The following is a 26,420-nucleotide window of genomic DNA, read 5'->3' as shown; positions in this document are numbered from 1 at the left end:
ATCTGACCTTTTGTTTTGTACTATCCACCTCATTCTGAGGCTCCAGACACCAAATAAAGTAACAACAGGTACTTGGCCAGCATTCACAGGTTCTAGATTAGACTGTCCTTCCTTATTGATCCTTGTTTTAGTTAGGAACTACTGACCTAATTTGCTTTCCTTCCATAGTGATAAGGATGCCTGTACAGTCTGTACCTGTGCTCATCATGCTTACACTGAAAGGCAGGTGCACTTTAATTGCCAAGATAAACTGCTGCCAGATTCTGTGACTCAGCAGGTACATGGGGTACCTTTGCTACTAGGGCAGTGCAAGGAAGAGAGTTTTAGGAAGTAGTTAAGCAAAAAAATCTTTCATATCCATGATGATCAAATGTTGATGTTTCAGTTGCCAGAATAATAAGAGTTAAATGCTGATGGAATATGTGGTGCCATTACCACCTCAAAATCCAACATATCACAGTTTCTTCACAGACAGGAAGCAAAGAAAACTATTTTCTCAAGCTTTTCTTGATTTGTTTGTTCAAGTTTGTTTGTGTAAGTGAAGCTGTGTGCTCTGGTATATAGCCTTCCACTCAGGTTTGAGTACACTCTGTTCATCATGTCTCACGTGAATGCCTCACTATAAAAAGATGAAATAACTGAGTGTAATTCCTATCTTTAATCTAGTTTGTCTTTAGACAAACATGTTTAAACTCCCATATTATATAAATCAATCTGATAAATGTAATTTTTCTGTAAGTGTGAAAGAATGTCTGAAATTCCATATGCAGTTAATACACCAAACATGTGGAAATGCACAGTAATCTCTATTATATTGATTTTTTTGCTATGTACAGGAAGGTGCTATGTACAGAAAGGCCTATAGGCCTTGCATAGGTTTAGTCTTGCAAGCAATTTCAAAATATCATGTAGCTTTGCACGTATTTCTTTGCACAGCCATTCTAAGATGGTGTTTCTTACTCCTGCAGTCCTTACTCCTGAGCACTTAAAGAAATATAGCCAAAAATAATAGAAACCCTTGAGCATTGTACTACTCAGGAGAAGTCGTACAGCTTTCCTCTTTGACTTTGCTAGTTAAATTTTCACTGGAAGATAATGAAACTTTGGTACTATTCTATTAAAGCCGGATGTGCCTAGCTAAAAAAGAAGTATTTTATAAGTTTGTTTTGCTGGGCTGTAGGTGGAAAGCACAGCTGAGATCACACTTCTCAAAATATCAGTTGATTGCTGTGCAGTACCTGTTTGTCTCTTTCCTGATTGGGTAGAGCTGTTGCTGGGCTGATATCATTTTGACCAAAATTAGAAAGTCAATATAAACGAGTCAAACTAGACTGCCTGCTTTTTTCAGTTCTCTCTTCTGATTCATCAGTTGTTTGTTTCAAATTTTTACAGCCTTTGTGAGTTGGGTGTTGTGCCAGCAAAGGTGAAAGCTCTTAGTGGTTAGTCATTAAGTGTATTCATAAAAAAATGTCTTGATGACATTTAGATCCTAAAAAAATGTGATGCCTAGCTAAAAACAATGTGGAAGTGGGTCCTACAGAGTGGTATTATTAAATACACGGATGTGAAAACCATTTCCTCACTTAGGAGACTGCTGCTTCTCATGTTCAAGCATAGCACTCATCTTCCCATGAGGATGTTACTGCCAGTGTCTTGTGGCAGAGGCTTAAGACCTGAAACTTACTGATGAAGGCATGTAACAAAGAAGGAGTTGCTGCCTAAACATCGTTTTTCCTTCAGTATTAGCTTGTATACTTTAACAAGTTAGACTGTGCCTGGTTAACTTATGTTACTAGTAACAGGGAGAGTTAGAATATGTGTAAATATAATTATATTTGAAGAAAAACAGCATATGAATTGTTTAGCAAAATTCTAGGTTATTGCAAGTACAGCAGATGAGCAGCTAAAGGTGGATGGTTCTCATGTACTTGAAGAAATGCTGTTACTTTACCTGCACCATTAAGCTAAAGCTACAGACTTTTTTTTTTTAATGAGTAGGGTTTGATGAAGTGACAGAGGGAAATGTTTTAAGTAGTTTAAACTTGAGTTACTTTAGACTTTCAGAATTTATTTTTTTCTTGTCACATACTGGTGGGTAAGAAGAAGATGGGGATGTCATTGAATGCCATTCAGTTAGGATCCACTAGTCTTGCCACTGAAAGATTGTTATCTCAGTATGTACAAAATGAAGGTGAGGCTAGAAAGTGCTTTAGGAGAGCAACTTGGTTAAATCATGAGATTTCAAGATAGCTTACAAAACTAGAAAGTAGGTCTCATTCAGCAATGGAAAAAATAAAAGGGTAGGAAGAGCATATAAAATCAGAAAAAAACCACCAAAAGAGCACAATATGAGGTGCAACTACAAGGGGACATAAAAAGAAACAAAACTTTTTATAGTACAGTGAGAAGACAACAAGGAAATAATTGTTCTGGTGTTCAGAAGAAGGTGAGCGTTTCTAATAGATACCACTGTGAAGTGTGAAATGTCTCAAGCTGAAGCATATTAAATGTCATCAAACCAGCTGAGGAAATTTACCTTTTGGTGTTTACAAAAGGACAGGAAAGGAGTCCCAATCTCTTGGACTCTTGAAAAGTTACAAAGAATTGCAAGGTTGTAGGGTGTCTGTTTTTAAAAGGAAGAAGAGGAGGAACTGGGGAATGACAGACCAGTCAATTTAGATTATATTTCTGGTAAAAATCTGGAACAAATAATTCAGCTCTCTGTAAGCAATTAGAATAAACAACAAAATGAATAAAACCTAATTGGGATTTAACAGTAACAAATCAAGGGGAAGGAGTTTAGCCTCTTCAATGGTTACCAGGCCTAGAAAAAGAAAGGTTGTGGTCTCTGCCCCTCACAGCTGACACTTGCTTACTTGAAAGATTAGAAAAATCTGGCCCATATGATTATTCTAGTTATATAAAATGTGGTTTTAAGACATTTTTAAGATTACTGTGGGCTTGGTAAAAATAGCTGACCTGTACTAAGTATATCCCATTAGTAATTACTCCAGTGCTATACTAGTTCTCTCAGATGTTTTTGATTCCTTCTGTAAATCAGGTTATGAAAATTGGTAGCATAAAAAATTATTTCTGGTTGCTGTGTTTGGCATTCCTTCAGTTGTTCTGGATGTGCTGTTATCTGAATTGGGAAGCAAATGAAGTATTATCTTCTTTTCAAGCAGCTGCCACCTTCTGAGGTTTTCCATGTACCATGGTTTGTTTATTTATTGTTTTGCAGGATTTGGTTATCCGTATCGTCTTCATTCTTGGTAATTTAACAGAAAAGAATGACCAGTCCCGGGAGCAATTTTTTCAAGAAGAAGAAAGTGTTAACACCTTGATATCATTGTTCCAAACCTACTATGAGCTTGATTTGAATGCACCGACACGGCACCATGATAGAAAAGGAAGAAACCACCTAAAGTATCCTTCAGAAGCAGAAGATGTTCTGATTAAACTGATAAGAGTGCTGGCCAATCTCTCCATTCACCCTAGAGTAGGCGCAGCTTTGGCAGCTGCCCATCCTGTTGTAGGATTACTTGTTACAGTACTAGGTAATAAAATTTATGTTGTGTTTGTTATCTTCATTCAGCCTGTAAGGAGAGTTTAGGACTTTCCATTGCAAAAAAATCCCAGAGTCACTTGGCTTAAACTGTTTTACATAGAAGGCCTGCTTGAGACAGTGAAGGCATTGCTACTTCTCAGTATCTGGGGAAGGATGTCATAGAAGTCTTTAATTCAGTGATCAGATTTGCAGATAGGATCATTAAAGATAAGAAAACAAATTTTATTCTAAATACATCTCACTGATAGTTAATATACAAGGAAAGTTTGTTCTTATCAGGTGCTATATAGATGTGTTTGATGATGGTTTGGTTGTTTTTTAGGGTATTTTTTGTGACTCTTTTGGACTAAGTATTGTTTCTGTTCTCTGCACCCATAACTTTCAGGCTCTTCAAAGAATTTTGTCTTACTTTTTTCTTCTTTTTCGGTCTTCCAACCTTTATCTCTTTCAGATGGAAGAGAGTGTCTCCCTCCAAATGGAAGGTTAGGACTGCAGTTCCTTTACCACTTACTGCTCCCCTTGTAAACCTAATTACAGACCAGGGCTGGTCTGTTTTCTCCATAACAGAGTTTAACCGGGATGAGATACATCTAAAACAGCTCAGTGTATTTTACTGTGTAATGAGAACATTAAATATTATGTTAAGATAACCAACCTGATTGTACACTGTCTTACCAGGCATGAGGGATGAGACAGGTCAGATTCACAACTTGGTTCTGTCTCATGGGTTGAAACTGTCTTAATATCTTAATGATTTTGTAAGTGCTTTTGACCTACAAAGCTTCTCTCTGCCACCTTCTCATCCTCTTGAGCACTCTATCTGTCAGTTTACTACAAAATGTTCTGTCTCCCTATGAACTTACCCCTCTTATTTTCTTCACCCTTGGCTTCTGAGGCCAGAGACCTTGGACAAATAAGTCTTTCAGACTTTTATACAGGTTAACATTCTGTCAGGCACTCTAAGAGAAAAATCTTTCAAATATTGTTGAAGGAATTTTACTCATTTTGTTTTCCTAGATACCTGACAGTTCAGTATAACAGTCCTTAGCATTTCTCCGTGTCTATCACACAGCTCTGTTTCTGCATGTGAACTCTCCTCAGTGTCATCTTAGAACAGCAAACAGGATTTGTAAAATGTCTTAACTAATTAAATTTTAAACTATGCTGCCTGAGTCACAATGATTCCTGTAAATTAATAATGGGCAAGAGTATTTTGTATTGCCATTTTTGAATCAGGTGTTCCTGTTAGCTTCTGCCATATTACTGAACAACAGAAGGTTTGACTGTAGTAGTGGCCATGTAAAGTATTACTCAGTTTGCTTCTGGGATCTAATGCACTGCAAAATTAGATACATGTGTGTGTTTATCTACATATGCATATGTTTTGGGGTTTTTTTACTGTCAGAATATAAGTCAGTCGATGCCTGTGAAGAGTTGGTTATCAATGCTGCAACAACAATCAACAATTTGTCCTACTACCAAGTGAAGAATTCTGCAGTTCAAGACAAGAAGCTACACATTGCTGAAAGTAAGGACTTTTAAACTAGTACTTTTTGTATATGGCATTTAGAAAACAGAACCAATTTGACACAACAGAAAGTAAAGTCAATGATAACATTTTCTGGTGTTATATTGCAGGAGTATAAAGTTCACAGGGCTAAATTCTTTAAATAATTATTTCCCTTTTTTTTTTTTGAAAAAAATACTATGACTTATATGAAAATAGTCAGGTTGTTCACAAAGCCCCTTCTTTTCTTCTGAAAAGGAATTTACTGTATTGTTTTCTGTTCAGCAATTTTGCTAGATTTGTTCAAAATCCATATACCTGAGCCAAAATAATCATGTTGTCTTTTCCTTCTAATCACAGTATGGCAAGAGGATTTTTTTTCTTCTTGTTACTTTCTGTACCTGTAAAACTTGATTTCTGTCTGTTTCTGGCTTGTAAATCCATTGGCAATATTGTATTGAGTGATTCTCTCCCCTCTGACATTATGGACAAGAATCAGTTATGTGCAGGAACTGCCCTGACTTCTGGGACTGCTGTGTTAATGTTGTACAAAAGGCAGAGAGGCTGTGTCTTGCACATCTGTCTGTCTAAGAAGACAGGACATTGGGGAGAGATGGAACCTGAAGTTCGCACAACAGGTAGAATGAGGAGTAGGAAAAAATATCCTGGCTGTCAGCCCATGCCTGGACTGGTAGACATCATATTCTCTGTGGGTAATAGCTCTGCTGTTCTGTCATGACTCATTTTATCACCTATAAGCCAGCTGCCTCTTGCTGCTGGTTGGAAACAAATTACTTCTCTCCTGTCCTATTTGTTGGCATGTGGAACTTAGTCCCATCATCTTCCTGAACCGAGGAAAGAGGAAACCTTTTGATGGAACACCAGCAGGCTTTCTGCTGCAGATGTTTTGAGAATACTTGCTGTTTGATATGAGTGATGGACAAAATCCTTTCAGATGTCTCTTTAAGTTCAAGGTGTGTTCAGTATTGCAACATCCAGAGGCAGAAGTAATGAGAATGAAGCCAGCCTTCCTTCTATATTTTTTTCCCTCATCTGTTGTATGAAGGGCTAAGGGTTGGCTTATTTGAATCCTCTGTATGATGGACTGATTTCAGTGCTTTGCTTTGTACTCACAGAAGACTGATAAATGTAGCTTCTGTAGCATCACTCCTCTGCCGTGCGCCAAAATCCTCCATGACGGCAGATCTGAACAGCTACTTAATATTGTCCCAATCTGAAGCATTCACTTCCTAGGAACAGGGAGTGTTGAATTTCTCATTTCTACTGCTGAAGCACACACTGATCATATGTGAAACTACTAAGCAGAAAAGCAGCAAGGAAGTGAATGCTTCCGATTGGGACAATATTAAGTAGCTGTTCAGAGAAAATGTGTTTGCTTGTTATAGCAGAACTGAGAGAAAACAGCTAATGTCAGAAAATAATTTGAGCTTTAGGAGACATCTCACCCTAAGACCATCTGTTCAGGATCTAAATCAATTCTCTTATATATTACAATGTTTTTTAAATTATGTCTTCCTTGATTTTCACGTGAGCCCACTCAAAACTGCATAGCAAAACTGGCTCCCATTATTACAACTGTGCTTAGACTGTGTCCATAACTCCTTGTTTGTTCCTTTGCATTTAGTCCCATATTGGACCTCTTTGTTTTATCTTCAAAGCCCTACACAATTTCATTCTTGTTCTACCATCAGGTCACCCCCTTTGCTACCAACAGACAGACAGACAACTGTTCCCGTTTATTACCTTTATCGCTGTTGCCGTTTGCATTCTGATATTCACTGATAAAAGAATAACCATGTATTTGTGACTTACAAGTAATTATTTTTATTTTATTTCTCTGCAAACCAATAGTGCTTTTAAAGATGTTAATGAGTGACAATATGGATGCAGTTGTGGAGGCTGTCAGAGTCTTTGGCAATCTTTCCCAGCATCATGAGATCCGTGACTTCATCATGCAGAAAAAGAGTGAGTTACTTTTGCGTTTCTGGGAGTTCTATTTTAAAATGTCCATGGTTCTAAAAAGAAAAGATTGTTAATAAGCTGTCTCAGTTAAAGGGTAGAAGCAATCTTCCCTGATGTTTTGCAAATTAGGCAAGCATTAGAATCCAATAATAGTCATTATAATCACCATTTTATTTCAGTGTCATTAAAATGGAAATATTGGAGTAGGGAAAATATGCCATGGTACTTTCACAAAGGTAAATACTACAAAAACTCTTTTTCCTAAAGTTTCAAATTTGAATTTTCCCTTTACTCAAATAGCTTTTCAGATCCTGCAGGTTAGTAGTGATATAGTATAAAGTGAAAATCCAACTAAAATCTCGTTTAGGTTCGCAATCTCAGATTTTTGATTCCCGTATTTGACAGCTTGTTAGCACTTCTCAGCATGTGGCTAGGATTTGACTGCCTCAGCAGTGACCTCCTATTTGCCTCGGGGTGAAGTAGGATACAAGTCTTCTCAAGTCCTTTTGCTTTGGGTATCTAAAGAGCTTTGGGAAAAATGGCAACTCCTTGCTATCCACAGAAGGTGTGTCATCAGCTTAGACAGCAGTTCACTGTAAATTTGGTGGTTTTTTTGATCTGCCTCTTGGAGCTGAAATTGAGGTGATGATGCCACAGTATGCGACTCTTTATTCCAAGGGTGGCACATCACTGTATTTGAAGGGAGAAGTGACCCTTGGTAGCTGGTTCCTGGTGAACAGTCTCAGTCAACAGACTAAATTTTCAGCTGGGAGAGACTGTAGTGTTGGTGTGCCAAGCTCAGGAATCGCTGAGAGGCTTCCTCTGAGTGAGGCCAGCCCAGCTCCGTGGCTGGGGTTGGCTCCACGGCTCCACAGTGCCAGCAGGTGCTGTGGGATGCTGCACGTCTGTGCCTGGCTCTCACAGGAGCCCCAGGCTGCTGCACTTCCAGCTGGACTTGGTGCAGTCTGGGGCAACCCTGCACTCACAGGGGAAAGAACTTCCCTTTCTGAGGGCCAGATGCCAAATCCTTGCAGTTTCTGCTGACTCCGGGATGGAAAAGGGGGCGTGGGGGGGTTTGATACTTTCAAGAAATAAGCTGCAATTCAGTTTGGTCAACTTAGCCTCTTCTGATTGGATTTTCGCATTTCTTTGGTGTATTTTTATTACTAGAATTTTCTGGTTTGTTGTTTTGAAGGTAGCTGGTGTTCAGCATGACGTTACTCTGTTATGTGCCTCCTCACAGTACAATGGTGCAAGGATGAATTTTTGGATACTGTTATCCCACATTTGACTGCCGTCTAATAAGTATGTTGTAATGCCACTTGTCTGGTAAATTCATCTTCCTAGTAATATTGTTTCCTTCTTTACAATCCAGTATACAAGTTCATGATTGCCTTGCTCGATTCCAAGAACCGAGAGGTCTGTTTTCCTGCCTGTGGAGTTCTGCTCAACCTCACAGTAGATGAGAACAAACGAGCTTTTCTGATGGAAGAAGGAGGAATTGGGAAGTAAGTTCCTGATTGTGCTTGAGTAATGGCAATTTTGAGTAGTTTGGCCAAAAAGTTTCAGTTGGATTCTTTTTTACTGGGGCCACTAGCTTCTAATAAAGATGCCAGCATAGTAGATCCTTGGGATCTGAAGTTCTTTGAGAACAAGCTTTTCATACCAGCCAAACCCCACGGAAAACTCTCCCAAAGACCCTCTGTGATGGGCACAGCAGAGGGTACCATAGAAGAAAACAAGGCCTGGCTTTGCAGCAGCTGCTTGTGCTTGGCTGAAGTGGATCCTGGGTGGGCTGCAATGAACAGCACAGTCAGTGTGTGTCTGGTTCAAGTGTGAAGGTACTTCAGGAACTGATATCCCACATGGTCCCTTGTAATTTTTGTAACCACTTGGTTCTGTGGGGAAAACTACCTGATGTAGCCTTGCTCAGCAGAGAACAGCTCCCCAGTCTCCTCTCTCTGGGAGTTCAAGTTTAAGGCACTGTAACATTGTACAGGATATTAGACCGTGAAAAACCACTGTGGATGCAACACTTGTGGCTTTGATGTTCAGATAATAGCGGATCAAGCTTAATTGGAGCAACATGAAAGGTCATGTTCCTGTGCTTGTAAAGCGGTTGGTGCAGCCCTCAGTTATGAAACAATATACCTCACTTTGAAATGCTTTCCTGTTCATACATCACATTACTTTTTTATACGCTGTAAACAATGCATAGTCTTCTTGTCCTTCCTTCCCATGTTCTAGTTAACTTACAATATTAAAAAAAAGCTGGAAAAGGAGAATAAAAATAAGTTGCTGGCAGACTGAATAATAAATGTGAGAAATTTCTATTATATAAAATATTCTGTAGCCTACAGATTAATACAAATTCAGAAATTTGTATATTGTATCTGAAAACTTGAGAGAGAAAGAACAAAAAAAAACAGTAACAGCATGGAATGAATCTAGAGAATTTGTAAGTGATTGTTAAGGAGATCATCCTGACTGTGCCAAACCAGCTCTATGGATTTTTGGAACTGAGATTATTGTGCCAATATATAGTGGCCCAAAGAAAATAGGGAATTAATTTTGTCAAGAGAGTTAAATTTAAAAAAAAAAATAGGGCAAGTTCTTTTGGCTTTTCATTAGATGCCTCGTGTTGTTCCACAATGACTGCCTTCCGAGAGGAGAAAAAAAGGAAACATCTTTTTGGGTGGTCTTCAATGACTGTTATTTTCATCCCAACCCAAATATAGTAGTTACCCTTTATTAATCAACAGATTATAAATCTCTCTGTGAAGTAGAGAAGTGAGGGAAGGAGAGGGTCCTAGGGCTGAAGAAGGGAACAGCAGTGAAGGATTACTCTTGGAGAGGTCACCAGGGACAGCAGGTGGAAGAGGTTTACTTCTGCAGCCCCAGGACCTGGGAACTCTGCAGTTTGGAAGTGGGAACTCTGGATAGCTACTGTGTGTAAGCTGGTGCAGGCAGAAAAGTTACAGCTTCATTTCAGTGTCCTGTTTAGGATCCAGCCTGCATTTGGTGTCCGCAGGGAAGGGAGATGGGGAGAAAGGTCTGGAACCTAATGGTCCTTAATAAAACAGGCATTTCTGAGAGGAGTCCCTTGGGAGTACAGGTTGAGGAAATGCAAGAGTGGGTGAGATCTGCAAAACTGTGAGACTTCACTGATTGTGAAAGGTAATTCTTTGATCATGGAAGTAGCAAATTCCTTTGGATTTGTTTTTTTGGTGAGATGATCTGATGTGTATTCTGACTAAGATGGATATTCTGACTGAAGCTTTTTCTGCATTCCTACCACCTTTTCCAGATGAATCATTGGCACCTGACAAAGTCTGGCTTGGATTGCAATCTCTGCTTTAGTGGTAGCCACAGATTTGGGACAGTCACAGATTGTAATGAAATTTGATGGAATTTTAATGTCTTTGGAATGGTTACATTTGCAAAGTATGTAAATGAAATTGGTCAGTTGGGTTAGAAAGTTACAGAGGATGGCAGCTGCAGGCAGGTACACGCATATGTGTAGACAAAAGGCATGTCCACATCCTTGGGGAACTACATTGAATGAAAGGGAGGAAGTTACTGAGGAAGAAAGAAGCATCTGAAGTTTATTAATGCAGAATTTTCCTGCAAACTTCCATGGAGCTTGCTTACATTTCTAGACTGCCAGATTTTGAAGAGCTCAGGAGAAAAGTCCATGGAACAAACCACTGGTTTTGTTTGGTACTGACAGGTTGATTGACTGCTTACAAGACTTTGGGCCTGCAGACTGGCAGCTCTCGTGTTTGATCTGCAAAACCCTGTGGAACTACAGCGAGAGCATGATGAGCGCGGCCTCCTGCTTTGGAGGAGACACCAACACGTTGCTGGAGCTGCTCACAGCACTTCTAGGTGAGACTCGTAGTCCTGGTCTCTTTTCCTCAATAAAAGAAACGGAAGGAGCTAAATCAAAGCAGGATTCGTTTGGGTGGGAAGTCTGTCCTGCAGCTTTCAGTGGCTGGCCAGTGTGGATTGTCCAGCAGCACACTGGTTTCTGTGCAGCCTGTGGGGCCCTGGGGATCGTGGCATTTCTGGGGTGCAGCGGGCTGACTTTGCTGCCTGGCCACCTTTCTTTTCTCTCCATGGTCTCCCTGTGGGCAAGGACAACATCCTCACAATTTCTCATCTGCTCCCCAAAGCCGGGAAGGGTGTGCTCACTGCTCCACAAGGGCTGAAAGGTGAATGTAAGGACCTTGATTTGCTTACCCAGTGGGATCTTTTCATCTGGAAATTTGCTTCAAATTTTAGAGTTTAGTGGCTGTGTAATAGTCCTGTAGTCAGTATATGTAACTTTCCTCCTTTAATTTTTGAGCAAAGTTTTCCTTTGCTTATGATTTTATTTGGGGTAGTTGCAATTATCTTAAAAATGGTCTTTAAAATATAAATTAAATTTAAGGAAACATTATGTTTGATATGGTTTTAATTGGAAATTGATTAAAGATGTATACTTACTGTCAGACACAGGCAGAATGTGAGATCTCATGGTCTCTTTTGTTGTAAACGATCGGAAAAGTGGGTGGATTTGTGAGGATTTTTTTTCCAGTTACAGCAAAATTACTGATATTCACTGCTGTAATAGTTTCTTGTGTTACATACCTTGCTATGATGGACTTCATCTTAATGTGTGCAGTAATTCCACCTATTTATCCAAAAATAGCAGTGTTTCAAGGTTATTACTGCACTTTTTAACATCCTGCAAGAGACCTGCAAACTTTGCAGCCACAATCATGCTTGAATTTTCTGGCACCCAGTAAAGGGTATTTATCTTTCTTTTAGAAAGTACGTGCTTATTTTTTTCCTATGTGTTTAACATTGCTTATTGAAGCAATTGATTTGACTGCAGAGTCCAGGCTGGATAGCAATTGTAACTCTAATTGAATAGAGAGTTTTCATGAACTTTCATGAACTGGAAGTTCATGTACAATTGCAATTGCAGTTACTGTTGTGATTGTAATGCAGCTGTAATGGTAATTAATTAGGAATAGGTTAGAATTAAATCAGAAGGCCAGTCATTCTTCACACTGTAGTAAGAAGAGGAGCTTCTGACTTTTTCTGTAGAAAAAGCACATCTTATTCATTGGATCTGGTTCCTCTGTGTGCAGAGAGCCAACAAATCTTAGTAATAGCAGCTGGTTAATATTGTCCTACATCTTCCTCCTCCCATTGTGTCCAGTAACAGCCTTGAACTGTCATTGCTCTGATTCTATCATTCAGGAAGCAGGAGGCAACTGCTGACAGCCAGTGAACTGTACTTGAGCGTCAGCACACCCTCAGGAAGCGGAAAAAGTGGAGCATGGCACAGCAGACACCTCGCTTCACCTGCTGTGCTTGGCCTCCTCCCCTTTATTTTTCCCTCCCCCATCTGGCACAGGATGATAAAAGATACAAGGAAGCAAAAGGGAATGGAAATGGCCTGAAAAGATGTGCCCAAGAGAAAGGCTGGACAAAGGGCACTGTTTGTTTTTCTTTTTCCCTGCCTGATCCCATCAGCCTGGGATGCAGTGGCTCTGCTTTCCAACGGCACTTGTCATTCACCTTCTTTCAGCTGCTCTTGAGTTTGATGTCACTCTGCTGGCTCAGAGCTTCTGGAGGCTGCTGTTCCCAAGCCCCTGGCAACAGCTTTGCCTTGGCCCAGGCCCACACAAGGCAGTGATAGAGATGAACTTCTGTCTTGGGAGCATTCTTCTGTTTGATCTTTCACTGAAAAGAAAGTTTCTTCCTCTCTCTCCAGACTTTTTATTATGCTGACTTTTACCTCCACTGTCAATTCCAGGAGGTTACTTTGGAATCTCAGTCTGTGTGAACTCTTACATGACACGACAGAGCTTCCAGGACTGCCAGCCCCTGTCTTGCCGGTGTTTCAAGGATGAGCAGCCCTTGCAGACGGCAGGAGTCTGCACTCCAGTCTCCAGTTTCCTCCACAGCATGCAGGCCCAGTGTGTTTGTCTTGTTCCTGGGCTTGCAGCCAGCACATATGCTCTTTGGCCAGGACCCAATATTGCTGGTTTTTGAGGACAGTCGTGGGAAAATTAAATTATCTGAGGATGCACAGCTTGCATGCGGAACACTGATCCTTGCTGATCCACAGCGTTACTCACATTCTGCGTTGGGAAATTTACTGTTTCAGTTCAACACTTCAGCTTTGAACTGCTTCTGACCCTTGTTCTTGTAGGCTGGAATTCTGGACCTCAGTGATTCCATAAATATTCAGTTGACTTCTGGGGAGCACAGCTGTCTAAAATAAAAGGGAGAAATGCTTCTCGCTCTGTGTTAGAACAGAGTTAATTAGGGTAGAAAAAACCAGAGGAGTAGGCAAAGCAACTCTCCTTGAAAACAAACCCCATAATCCCTTATTTTCCACTTCAGGGTCTCTGGCTTCTCTGCTGCTGAGATTGATTTTAGGTGTGTTGGGTTACTGTGCCATTGACAGGACAAGAGCTAATGGGCACAGGTTGCAATAAGACAAAATTGCAATTAAACATTAGGACAAGAGATTTCCATCGTGGTGGGCGTTAAGCACTGGAATAGGCTGCTATCCTAGAAGGTGTTCAGTACTCAACAGTACATGGACTAGAGCAAACTGATACATGGTGACTGTGCTCCAGAGTTTTTTTCAACCTAAATTATCTTATGACATCATCATATATAGATTTGATGTCAAAAGCTGGATTTTATCTCTGATAACAAGTTTTCTTCCTGTACCTGCAGAGATATGCCATCCTTCTTGAAAGAATGGATGTTCTTTTCCTCTTCATTACAGAAAGACTCTAAATGTCATCTCCTTACATAGAACCCCTTTTGGAATCTTTTCCCAATCAGCCTCTCTTTTGGCAGTTGCAGTGTAGTGGCACAGGAGCCAAGTACTGTTTGCAGTTGCTGGTAACTTTGTGTGAGCTGGAGCCCATCTCCACACACAGGAATGTCATTCCCTCCTTCATACCTGTCTCAGCTCAGGCCATCTGATCTGCAAAGGCACCTTGGCATGCTTTTGGATGGGAGTAAGTGCTGTTGGAGAATCTCTTTTCTCCACAAAGTCTGACTCAAAATGTGGGTAACTGAAGTTTCTCTTCAGCCCCAAGTTTCCTTTACCTGCTGTGACTGTGCAATAAGCTCCCTTACAGTTACTTATTTAACATATTGTGAATCTGGTGCTTCTTCATAGTGTAGGTCAAAGGTTAATATATTAAGAAGGGATTCTACCTTCATTTTAGGTCTGTTCATGGCCTAAAGTTTGTCATATATCCTTCTGTTAAACTGTGTGAAACATTTGTTCAGCATTATCAGCTGGGTTTGTGGATTCCTGATTCAGGAGAATGCTTCTGGTTGCAGACTGGTTTCTATTTTTTCTAAGATTTTGTCTCTTTGCCACATCCAATGCCAAGCAAAATGGAGGGGGAAGAAGTCACTGATGACTTCCTTTCATTCCTAACTTTGTCTTTAATAAAGACTGTCCTGTTGTTTTATTTTTGAAATTTGTGAGGAAGGGAGGGCATCAGTAAATATAATAACTAGTGTTGTTCCTTCAGTGTGAGAGTAGATAGAGTTTGAGTCTCCAGATTAGCAGAGCAATTTGGGACAGGAAAAACATAGTTGTAGTTAGATGAATGGATTCCTTACCTCAGCAAAATTGCTGTGGACAATGTTAAACCTTGGGTACTTTCCAGACTGACAGTCATAGTAAATGATCAATCTCAGAGACAGTTTTTGTCTCAGTTTTGTCTCTCTCACACCTGTGGGGTTTGAGAATAAAAGAACCTATAGTACCATTTTCATTGTTCTACTGACCTTACCATCCTTTATTTTCAATTAAATGTAACACCCTCAGACAGTGATGCTTAACTTATCGCAACTGCAGTTGTTTTTAAGCCATCAGCATATACAGCTAGTAAGCTGTATGTGTCACAAAATACGTGGTTGAATGTATTTTTACTTGGAACTGATGCTGGTATTTTCCTTGATTACAGATGAAGAGGTAGAGTTGGAGTGCAGCCTTGACAGAGATATAAAGGACTGCCAAAGAGTATATTGGGAAAGAGAATTCAAACCTGTGGCAGAAAAACTTCTTGACAGAATTCAAAGCCTTCACTCTTCCAGCTGAGTCTATCACTCCATTTTAATTGGTTGGTTTTTTGGTTGGTTTTTTTTGGTGGGTGTTTTTGGGTTTTTTTTGTGGTTTTTTGTGTTTTTTTGTTTGTTTGTTTGTTTGTTTGTTTGTTTGGGTTTTTTTTGTTTGTTTGTTTGTTTGTTTGTTTTTGGTTTTTTTGGGGGTAATTATATTTCTAATATACCTGTACATTGCTATTGGTAAGCTTGTTGGAGACCATGACTATTTAAAAAAAAAAGAAGTCACAAAAGCCTGGCATTTATGTACTGGATGCTATCTTTGGAAGAGCTTATATGAAATTTTTGCATGTGTAATTATTTTTTACAATATACTTGAGCTGATGAAGCAGCTGGTCAGTGTGACTTGTCTACTAAGTGCATTGTTTCTTGACTGGAAAAATGAAACAAAAATATTTGCTGATCTTCTCGTTTTTAAAAGGTAAGTTATGAGCGAGTACTTGGACTTCTGTGGTACCAAAAATGCTGTGCAAATGAATGTTACGTGACAGGAGCCACATCTCACCTACAGCCTTTGACACACTTTTACCTTAAGGAACTTCCATGACAGAGAAACCCGGTGCTGTTGGGGAATTGTCTTGTATTCCTTCATGAGCTTCACTCTTCAGATCGAACTCTGTCGATGGTCAGGGAGAGTCAACTCTCTTTCCTTGGGAGATCCCTCTTCCTTCTGACACTGGGGGCTAGGGTCTAGGTATCCAGATAACCTAGCTGTTGCCTTGATGCTTGTGGGATGTAGGTCCAGCTGTGCTGGTCCTTCCTGAATTAGGACTTCACATCTTTAGGTGAAACACCCATATCCCTGATGTCAGAGAAGATTTTGCCTTCTTTCAGTTGGTCCCACACTTCCAGGGGCCACCTGTGTGCCTCTACTTCTCAGATTCCTTGGCCAGCTGTCTCCCCTGAACCTGTCTCCATCTGTGGGGCCATAACAGGCCTCTTTCTCCCTTTTCCTCCTGACTGCTGCTGGCTTGTTTATTACTGTTTTCATCCTTCCATTGTGTAAAGTCCCCACTTGTAGCCCATGGGGGAGCTCAGCAGGCGCATCGCTGGCCTCGAGCCTTAACAGCCCAGTTGGCCACAGTGAGCTTTACAGACCTGACCCAGATCTAGTTTTCCTGACCTCGGATTACTAAGAGAAAATGGCTGTGCTGGGGCTCCCGCGGGTCGGCAGCATCGCGCCAGGCCGTGCTCAGCAGGAGCGGCTCCGGCCTGGCAATCCCGGGAGAGGCTGGAGGAATTTGTTGGGAGGCAGCGATTCAGAGCTTGGGATACAAGCATCATTAAGTTACCCTGGGACATTCCCTCAGTGGCACTGTTCTCTCTGCCTTTGGTAGTGCCCAGACCTCTGCTTGCAGGTGAGAAGAGGCAGCGAGGAGGCTGGGAGCTAGAGCCATAGTAGAAGGGCAGCAAGACTTTTTTTCCTCATTTAAATCCCTGCTTTTATGGGGCAGGGAAAGAGAGATTCTGTGGTCTGTGTTTTGGGAGTGGTGAGGAGGAAAGTCAAAGTGGTAACATTTGCTCCATTCTTTGTGTCTCAGCAGCTCAGGTGCTCCTTGTGCCCAGCAAAGCTCAGCCCTACTTTGGGAGCTTGTGTGGTGACAGCCTCTGTCACTGCAATCCACAGGAGAGAAGTGCTCAACATTTTGTGGTTTGGCTCCAACAACAGCTCTGCTCAGCTCAAAAATATCTCAATTATTATCCCTTCTTTTGCCATTTTAGTTTTAGCTGAAGATGAAGGGAAGATAAATGGCTTCAATGTCCCATTTGTTTCTGGGAGAAACAAATGGATTTGCTTTGAGAGAGTATTAAAGGAGGGATGATGGGTAAGTAGTCCCTGGGGGGAAGAAGCTGGAGGCAATTGTTCCTGGCATTTGTGTCACAGCAAGGCAGGCAAACACCCGGCTGTGCAGGACAGGGTGGGGGCACTGGAAAAGGCCCCTCTGGCCAAGCCCTGTCACCAGGACTAATCAGAATTGACAAGGGCCAAGTCAACGTCAGAAGGCAGTTGAACTCATGGCTGGCTCAAGTCAAGGTGTCAAGTCAAGGTGGCGCTTGGGCAATAAAGATTTGCTCAAATACAACACTAATTATGTCAGTTATTACTGATCAAACTGTAACCAAGAGCCCAAAGGACTGTGGCTGCAGCACAGGGCAGAGCTGGGGAGCCTGGAGCAGCCACCGTGTGTGAGTCTGGCCTTTGTGCAGGAAAAGCACGTTCAGAGGAGCTGGAGTGAGAAGAGAGGGCGGCACAGGACTCTGGTCGAGCTATACCAGCCTCTGTCTTTCTCTGGAGAAAAACCTGTGAGTAGGAAGAAGCAGCCCCAGCATGCTGGATTTCAGGTGTGTTCTTACGGCATCGTTTACCATTTGGGTATCTGCCACAGACCTCAGTGCAGCAGCTCCCTGGTGAACAGGAGCCCATTCCTGTTCTCCCTTGGGGAGAGCTGCCAGCACAGCAGCTGAGGTCCAGAGAGGCTGCTGCACTTCACAGCCACGGGCTGGGGCTCTGCTGGAGCTGCCCCAGGAGTACTGGGCTTGTACTTGGGCAGGTTGTGGCTTGTGCTCTGATGGCAGCTGTGACCAGATGAAGCCACTCACACACAGCTCTGCTGCAGTGTTTACTGCTTGAAAAGTGAGAGGGCACTTGGATGTGGTGGAGAGCAAACGATGGAAACAGCCCGTTTAGGCTTCTTGGAAAAATTCATGTCTACCTTTGACCTCAGAAAGCACCTGGAGACTCAAGCGCTGCAGAAACTGTTCACAGACTGGAAAGGCACAGCTCAGCTATACAATGCCCTTAAGACAGGAAAGTTTTGCTCTGTTTTTGGAACATTAAAAATCCTGTATTTTCAGTTAAGAGGAAGCACCAGATGCTTCCTGTTAGTCACAATTTTTGACAGTTTATTAATCTTTCTCCCCTAGATCTTTTTAGATATTTTAGCTTCTTGGACTGTAAACTTAAAACTGTTCTCAGAAGGTTCTGTAGAAAGAGAAACCAGTCTGAGCTGAGACCCAGACCAGAGGACAGAAATTAAATTGATGCTGCTTGTGGGCTTGGGAAAATCCATTTCACAGAAACACAAAAAATCACAGAATCAGTTGAAGTGGAAAGGACCCATCAGCATCATCGAGTCCAACTCCTGGCCCTGCAACAAACACCCCAAGAACCACACCTTGTGTCTGAGAGCTTTGTCCAAATGGGTGAAAATATCAGCTGTACAGAAGAGGCATTCCCACTACAGTTAGTGAAGCTCTATCTCTGTTTTTAAACTTTTTCTCCCACTATTTTAGACTCAGTTAAAAAAATTGTGGCTTGTGATTTTAACTATGTTTGCTCACTTACTGTTTCAAAAATTTTAAATGGTCTTGGAACCAGTAAGAAGAGAAGCTTAAAGTCAAACCACACAGAAACACCAAGAGAAAAAGTTGTTACCTTTATTTCAAAAATACCAGTAATACTGACAAATTTAAAAAGCAATTCACACTCATACAAAAGTATTCATGTGTTCTCCAAAACCACTGTATATTAAATGTCAGCATTTTAATCACATTTTGATTTACTAAAAATAGATGTTTTTTAGCCTAGTTATTTAAGCAACTGCAAAAATCATTAAGACCAGCGTTGGGCATGTAATACAGTAGGACTGTTTGGCAGTCTAGAACAACATTCCCACACCTTGTCCTAGCTCCTTTTTGGTTCATCCGTGAAAAGGAGGACAAGAAGCTACTCGACACTTTGTATAGGTAGAGCGCTAAGAAACTCTGAGGACGCCAGTCCCCTTCTTTCCATAGGAAGACCATTGCACTTTGGAGCTCACGACATAATGTTGAACAAACATCCTGTTTTTAAGGCTAAACTAGTTGAGAAAATTGACTGCTGTCTTTCAAATTATCAGTGTGGACAGAAGAGGTTTAGTTCTGATTAAACAGGGAATCTAAATAACAAGGCTTTTTTGAAACCACACACAATAAAGGCTCAGACAATAGCAGTGCTCACTTTCACTTCTAGCTCAACTGGAACAGCCTGGGTCTGTTCACTCCACCTGCACAAATAGCAGCATCAAGATTTTCTAAAATTATTCTTGTAGGGAAAGCAAATGTCATCAAGTCCCAGTTCTTTTTGCGCTCCAACTCCCGCAGTATTTGCCTTAACACAGGATCTATATATCTATGGTTTGCTATATTGCCACAAGTTCAGAGAACGTCCCGGGCTGTCTAAAGCCAAAATACCATGAGCAGGCAGCACTTCTGCACAACCCTGTCTGTCAACTGCCAAGCGTTCGCTGCCCAGTGGCAGCAATGATATTCCAAACATGGAAATAGCTGAAACTAAAGGAGTTATGGCACAATGGGCATCTTAACTTATAGCTACTGTTGGTCCTGAGGCTTCTTATCTTCCTCTGCCATACTGCAGCTGCAGAACATTCCGACGTCGACAGGCAGCCAGAGACATCAGGTCATATAGCGAGTAATAGCTCTCAGAGCATAAAGTAGTTCGGCTTGCATCCGAGCTTCTACCAGAAGCAAATTTACATGGACCTTCAGGAGAGAGAAGAAGTTATTTAGCACTGTACTGGTACTGTGGCACAGTGTGGCACTGGCTCACTTAGGCAGGGCCTGAGCCATAGAAAGAGGAAATCATCCTATAGCACACCAGCTGGTTTAGCTGGAAAAAACAGAGAAGTTTTCAAGCACGTAAGCCCTTCCTCAGCAGCACAATATGCACAGCTTGTTCACCTTTAATGAGGCTAATGATTAAAGGCAGAAGGGCAGTGAGTACCTGTGGAGCAGAGGAAGGTGCTAACAAAGGCAGAGGTGATAAGGACATTAGACCCTGGGGACTAAGAGAAACACACCTGAACAACACAAAGTGGTTGGCCAAGGTGAAGCACCAGAAAAATTCCTCACGTCATAAACCTGCTTTCTCTACTGAGACACAGGTGTTCAGTAGCTACTGGAGGTAAAAATTTTAGTTCCCCAGATCATCTCAATGCCTTTACTGCATTTCTTTGAGGATGAAATCAGAAACTTGTGGGGGGGAGGGTTTAAAAGTATTTTCTCACTGACAGCAGGTTGCTGTGAGTTTACTCTGGCATGTAAGGGTTGTGTGTGTGGCTTCATTTGCATGATTTCTGTGAGGATGTATGGTTATTGTGTTCAGTGACACATACGTGAATGAGCCTTGGATGGAAATGGCTACGGAGATGGAAAGTTTTTGGCTTTAAAGAAAGATTTGCGTGCTTGGAAAGCTCATCTACCACAGTTAGTCTAACCAAAACATAGGCAGTATTTTATTTGAACAATCTTAAATCATTGTAGTTATGATAAACCTCCTGCTTTAAGGGGTTTATCAAGAACTAGAGCCTCTAATGATATGAGCGTTATTGATTTCTGCATCTTTCTGTTTCAGCATTGACTTTAAGTGAGGCCAAGAAATACCTTTCCAAAGAAAAACGAAGGACATAAACTTAATGGATTCAATATCTGGGAGTTCACAGCAGGAAATGTGACTGGGAGGTGCAATTCAGACTGTAACCCAGCAGCAGAGCTTTTAGGTTTAAAAAACTGCTTTGGGGCTATCCATGCCAGAAGGACCAGGGGACTGAAAAGACCCTGGGCCAGCCAGAGAGCTGTTCCAGCTCTGCTGCCAAGGGATGGATGGATCTGTACTGCTCAGATCTTGCCCGTGTCAGCTGTTACCCAGCACACGAGGAAAGGGAAGATTATTTCAGCCTGGGAACACGACACTTCCCAATGACTTGACTGTGAGCAGAACTGAGTAGAACCCCAGGAGCATCAGCTAAAGCTTAAGCTGTGTGGCTGTGGCTGTCAGGGAGACACTGGTCTGGGGCCCATGGCTGTCCCTCAGCATGCACATAAACTGTACCTTCTCAGAGTGTTCAAACTGTCTCCAGAAGCTATCATACATTCTTTTTGTGGTCTTTTCAGGAGTGCAAACCACAGTCTTGATATAAACTTTAAAGCTGCGGTCCAACAACTGATTAATTTCACCATAGTCATAATCATCATATCTGTTCGGAATTGAAAGAAAAAACACTTTCATTTTCAAGCAGCGGTTATTTCACTTGCATTGTTTCTAAGTTCCTATGGCAAAACAAATTATTGGGTATGTGCAGCACTAGTGGCCCTCCCCATAAACAAAAATATGTTTAAAAATACATGCATGTTTGCTTAATAAATAGTTCTAGTTCAACCCAAGAAAGAAAAGCCAATGTGTTTAGAACAAAAACAGTAAAACTGACCTTATTCCAAACATACAATGAATATAGTTCCAAATAGCTCGTCTTAGCATTGAGGTATCCACATCTTTGTGCATGGCCATTGTGTTGTAAGTCAGATTATAAGCAATATGGAACTTCTCATCAAGTAGTTGTCCCACATCTGGATAAAGACGATTAACTAAGGAATAGCCATGGTCTTCCCAGGAATAATCCTTAGAATGAGTAAAAATGCAGAATGGAGCATTTCAGAAATGAACATGTGAAGACCCAGAGCTTTAATATAGTTATAGATCCCAGGGCAGATAATCCACGGGGGGTGGGGGTTGATCACTGGCTGGCTTTAAGCCTCACCACAGCCATTTCCAGATTTGGTATCTGGCACAATGAGCAGGTTGTTCCCCAAGCCTCCTGATGGCAGCCCCCAGGCTTTTACCTGAACACGAAAGGTGGGCACGTGCATTCCGTGTCTGGAGAAGTCTTTGTAACCATAGCTAGTATCCTCAAAGTGACGAGATACATCTCTTGTTGCTGCAGATTCTTCATCTTCTGTGAATGTCAAACAGAATTTCACACAAGTGATTGGAAGTGTGTGAGCAGAACTCCTGCAGAAGAATGGGTCTCTGTGCATTTTAATCAAACACATTTTCACTGGACTACCCATATTAAGATTCTCTGATACAGCTCTGTGAGTGTAGCTATGGTGTTCAGAGGCAACTCCAAGAAAAACAGTCAGGTTTTTTCTTACAGCCAAACATCTTTTTTTCGCTTTTGTTGTACTGCAGTCTTCACCCTATCCCCTGAATGTAGGAGACATTTTCCCCTGAACTCAAGAGGTCTGTAAAAATGTCAGGGGAGAAACCTGGTTTGGAACAGAGTGCTTATTAAAAAAGAGCCTTCTGAGACTTCCATGTCAAGTCTGTCTTAGAGGAAATTGTATTGAAGAGCCCATGACAACCCTGAACTTGCAATACATTAAGTATTGTCTCTCAGTCATCTGAAAAGTAGTGTTTCATACACTTAAATAGCAAAGTATGTCAAGTGTCTTGTTTGTACAGTGTTTTGCAAGATGCTTAAATTTCCTGTGAAACTTCTAAAACTCTCAAGAGAGAGCTTCTATTTCTTCTGGAGATTTCTATTAAACACAATATTGGCCAGAGAGCATTACGGTGTGTCTGCGAGCAGCCACAAATCTTGGCACTACTTTGCTTTTAAGTGTTCCTAGAAGAAAAGAAGGCATCCCTAATCTTGATTCCTTCAAAGAAATGATAATGTCTGTGAGACATCTAATAGCACTTCTTTCCCCTTTCGCAGGAGTATTTCTTCAAATGATTTGGAAAAATCTTAATAAATACGTATACAGACTACATCTGCGCTACCTGAAGAACACACGAACATGCTTTCTCTCTTCTCTCTCTCAAAACGTGTGGCCATCTCTTCTTGGCTGGCTTCCTCTTCATCTCTGCACTCCTGCAGCTGCTTCATTTTCTCCATAAGAGCTTCAACTTCACAGACAGACTCTGCAGACTAAAAAGAAGAGAAAGACATTTCATTTTCATGCAACAGGAACTGACAATGGTGGCAGAAATTACCAAGCCAGAAAGTTTAAACATAACTGAAGTCTTTTATGTCTTTAAATACAGACTTTTCATGGAACAAAATTTTTGAAAGAAACCAGTACTGACCCAGTGGTTTACATTTACATTCCCAATCAGATCCCTGCCATTTTTAGCATGATTTAAAAATCACAGCAGTTTGGAACTAGTTGTTCTCACACTAAAATTAGTGTCTCTTAGTCTAAATGTTCAGCAACTGAAAAACAAGGAGCTGTAACAGAAATTCTGATAGAAGAAGTAACAATTTACCACCCAACTGTATTTTTCCCTTCTGTTCACAGAGAAGAAACATTGAAGGAAAAAGGAAGGGTGAGTAGAAATGCAGATTTAATGAAGCCTCAAAAGAAAGCCAGTGCAAGATAATCATCTTTCACAAGAGCTGTTTTAACACCACAAGAATTCAGTAACTGATCTTGAAAGCCTTCATCAGCACCAAAGTAAAGTAAAAGTATCTTTAATTTATACAGTTCTGCCCCTTTCCTCCCTGCCTTTTGCAGTTTGCTCCTTCAGAGAGCCAGGAAGCTCCATCAAACTAATTTAAATGCCACCCACACCACTGCAGTAAAATATCACAGGCAAGGATCTTGCAGTGAGAACACCCTCATGGCTGTTCCTAAACCAACAATTAGTTCACATCATGCTTTTCACTAAGGGAAAACAAGTTCAGATCAGCATAACTGCTGCAGGCAGGAGAGAGTGTTTTAAAGAGAGTCACAAAGTTGTGAATGATATGTTTAGAATGATCTGTTGTGTGATGCATGGCAAACACCTCAAGGCAAAAAAGTCAGAGCCTGGAATTAAAGGAAGAGCCATCTTTCCACTGCACCGATGAAAAATGCATTCCTGGCTACTGCTGCTCAGGACATGTGTCATGAACTAGCTGAGGCTGGGACTTATCTCAGTTCACCTTTATGAATGACAAGCAGAAAAAAAAAAGACAACAGAGATTGTGTCTGTTTCTCCCTTTGGTAGCTTTCCCCAGCTTCCCAATATCATTTCAGCTCCCCCTAAAAGCATTTTCTCAATACCCACATCTGGATTAGGCTTATTAATCCCACTCTCAAAGAATGAAAAGAGACAGGCACCCTCCACATATTAAGTTTACAAAGAAACCACTACTATTGGAAGAGATTGTTCAAACAGACACTTACTGGAATACTTGCAGCTGCAGTGGCATGGATTTCATCCACCCCGTGGTAACCATTTGTTATATCACATATGCAATAGTTACTGACAGAGGGGGGCCTGAAGGTGTGACCCCCTTCACAGTCGATCTCTGGGCTGATCCCACAGCCAAATGTGAAGGAAGCAAGGGAGTGGTAGTGTGTAAGGAGAACGACTGCATGGATCAGCTCTGCCAAGGACCAGCTGTTCTCTTCAGTCTTCAAAAGTTGCTTTAAAAATAATGCAAGACAAAAGTGATAAAAATATTGATTTGGCCCCATCTTAATGCAGTTTATCAACACATTTCTTTGCCAGGTAAAATTATTTTCCCAACATCCAAATGTGCTTCCTAACTCTCTGCTGCCATTAGTGTGCTCAGTGACCTGTTACCAGGTGACCTGCCAGACACAGACCTGCGTGGTTAAGCCACAAAGGACACAGCTTCTCTCCTCTCTCTGTCCCTGGGCAATTGAATAAGTTGGGGTTTCTCTCCTGCAGCATGTGGTTTCTGTTGAGGCCATATTGACTTGCATTGAAATTTCACACCTCTAATGAAGATGCAACCACAACTGTTGCATGTTTGCTCAAGTGGGCTTTACAGCATCAGAAAATGCAGGCAACCCCCTGCAGATCAGCTGTGTAAAAACCTGGCACCAAGGCCAGGCTCCCTCCATCTCTCATCCCTGTGGGTGGAATGCTCTAGATTCAACAAGAAGCTTCAAACCCCAACTTCCCCTTCAGGCAGGAAAGTGTGGGAGGTTTGGGGCCGTCGGGCAGAGTGTGCGCCCTCCCCCACAACGCAGCAATCTGCCTCCAGCTGGACCTGCCACCACCTCTCACCAGGCCAGGCAGCACCAAGGAAGTCCCAGCACCCACGTGCTCCTTGCTGTGGGCACAGAGCAGAGCAGAAGGGGTGGAAGAAGCAGCTCCTTGCTTGTTTGTTGGTGCTGCAGTCCTGGCTGTCCTGTACTACCACCACTCCCCTGGGCAGCTCTGCCAGCCTGCTCCCTCCATCCCAGCCTGAAAACTCAGCACTTGAACTGGCAGCAAGCCAGACAAAAATGTGGTGGCTGGTGCCCTGCCTGACTTCTGGCAGCATCTCAGAAACACCTGGGGGCTCTGGCTACTGAAAGCACACAGCTTGAGGAGGGAGGTGCACACCTGAGCACACCAACAGAATTCCAACATGACGGGGAAACTTCAGCATGTTGCAAACAAGATTTTATGCTCATTTAAGAGCAATTATGAGCCTATTAGTTTTACACAACAGGGCACAAGTGATACTATATCATGCAGTGATGCAGCACTTGAAATCAAAGGCATTACCAGAGAACATCTTTCACCCTGTCTGGCTCTGAACCCCAAGAATCTGCTTTACTGAATAAAGGGGACATTCACATTACTCCATGGAAGACCTACCTCGATATGTTCCTTGGTGATAAGCCAGGGTCGGTGAGCCAACATTTTGTTCAATTCTCCTAAATTTTGCAATTTTTGAGGTGCATTTTCCAGACCATTCAACCATTTCGGGTCTCCACCGACATGAAGGAAGTCATTCACATGGAGGTTAACAAGGTAAGAGCACTGATGTCGTGCTGCAGCCTAGAAAGGAAAACAGTGTGATACAGAAAACAATGAGAGAAAGTCAGTACTTTATGACTGTAAGTCATCATTTCCTCAAAACATCCAATAAGACTTGCACAGATCAAAGACTCAAGTATAAAAAGACTTCTGAGATTAACACAGCAGCTTGTTTTGATTATTGTTCTCACAACATAAATATGGCTTGTACATATACACCATCATTAGACTGGCTACAGGTGCAGCATGCCTATATCCAGAGAGAAATACAGGCAGGGATTTATTACATGTCCTGAAGCAAGTAATCCATACTGCATCATACTCCCCAGGGGGAAGAAGCTATCTCTAGCCTCATCTTTACCAGCAACCATCAAAAGCAGCTTTTAGATTGCATATGGCAAGAGAGACTGTGGGCAGCTTCTCATCAAAGAAAGGCCCAATATCATTTACTCCCACACCTTCTACATCAAATTAAAACACAGCCCAAAACTTTAATTCCACTTCAGCAAGCAAAGATCATTGAACTTGCAGATTAAAAAGAAGAAATCAACCACTTTTGGCAGAAAATTTGCTTAGAATTCATATACTCAGAAATGCAGGAT

The 26,420-nt window shown here is 41.6% G+C and overlaps 2 protein-coding genes across 7 annotated transcripts in view; one reads left to right on the top strand and one right to left on the bottom strand.

Annotated features, from left to right (window-relative positions):
- Nucleotides 1-22,908, top strand: part of ARMC2 (armadillo repeat containing 2) — a 69,761-nt gene extending 46,853 nt beyond the window's left edge. For 4 of the 5 annotated variants that reach the window (XM_040060303.2, XM_058420061.1, XM_058420060.1 and 1 more), the window contains 6 exons: nt 3,242-3,557; nt 4,974-5,096; nt 6,948-7,061; nt 8,434-8,566; nt 10,789-10,946; nt 15,059-15,546. In XM_040060303.2, coding sequence (XP_039916237.1) covers nt 3,242-3,557; nt 4,974-5,096; nt 6,948-7,061; nt 8,434-8,566; nt 10,789-10,946; nt 15,059-15,192 — 978 coding nt within the window. In that variant the 3' untranslated portion in view covers nt 15,193-15,546. Of the gene's footprint in view, nt 1-3,241; nt 3,558-4,973; nt 5,097-6,947; nt 7,062-8,433; nt 8,567-10,788; nt 10,947-15,058; nt 15,547-22,771 lie in introns of those variants that run through there. The other variant, XM_058420059.1, reaches the window with a different exon arrangement.
- SESN1 (sestrin 1) overlaps nt 18,640-26,420 on the bottom strand; it is a 79,019-nt gene continuing 71,238 nt past the window's right edge. For both annotated transcript variants that reach the window (XM_040060304.2, XM_040060305.2), the window contains exons 4-10: nt 25,657-25,839; nt 24,225-24,467; nt 22,837-22,984; nt 21,894-22,006; nt 21,482-21,672; nt 21,106-21,250; nt 18,640-19,757 (exon numbers count right to left, since the gene is read on the bottom strand). In XM_040060304.2, the coding sequence (XP_039916238.1) occupies nt 19,671-19,757; nt 21,106-21,250; nt 21,482-21,672; nt 21,894-22,006; nt 22,837-22,984; nt 24,225-24,467; nt 25,657-25,839 (1,110 nt within the window). In that variant the 3' untranslated portion in view covers nt 18,640-19,670. The remainder of the gene's footprint in view (nt 19,758-21,105; nt 21,251-21,481; nt 21,673-21,893; nt 22,007-22,836; nt 22,985-24,224; nt 24,468-25,656; nt 25,840-26,420) is intronic.

Source organism: Hirundo rustica, chromosome 3 (assembly GCF_015227805.2).
Source record: "Hirundo rustica isolate bHirRus1 chromosome 3, bHirRus1.pri.v3, whole genome shotgun sequence".
Classification (NCBI taxonomy): domain Eukaryota; kingdom Metazoa; phylum Chordata; class Aves; order Passeriformes; family Hirundinidae; genus Hirundo; species Hirundo rustica.
This window is presented reverse-complemented; position numbering and strand designations above follow the sequence as displayed.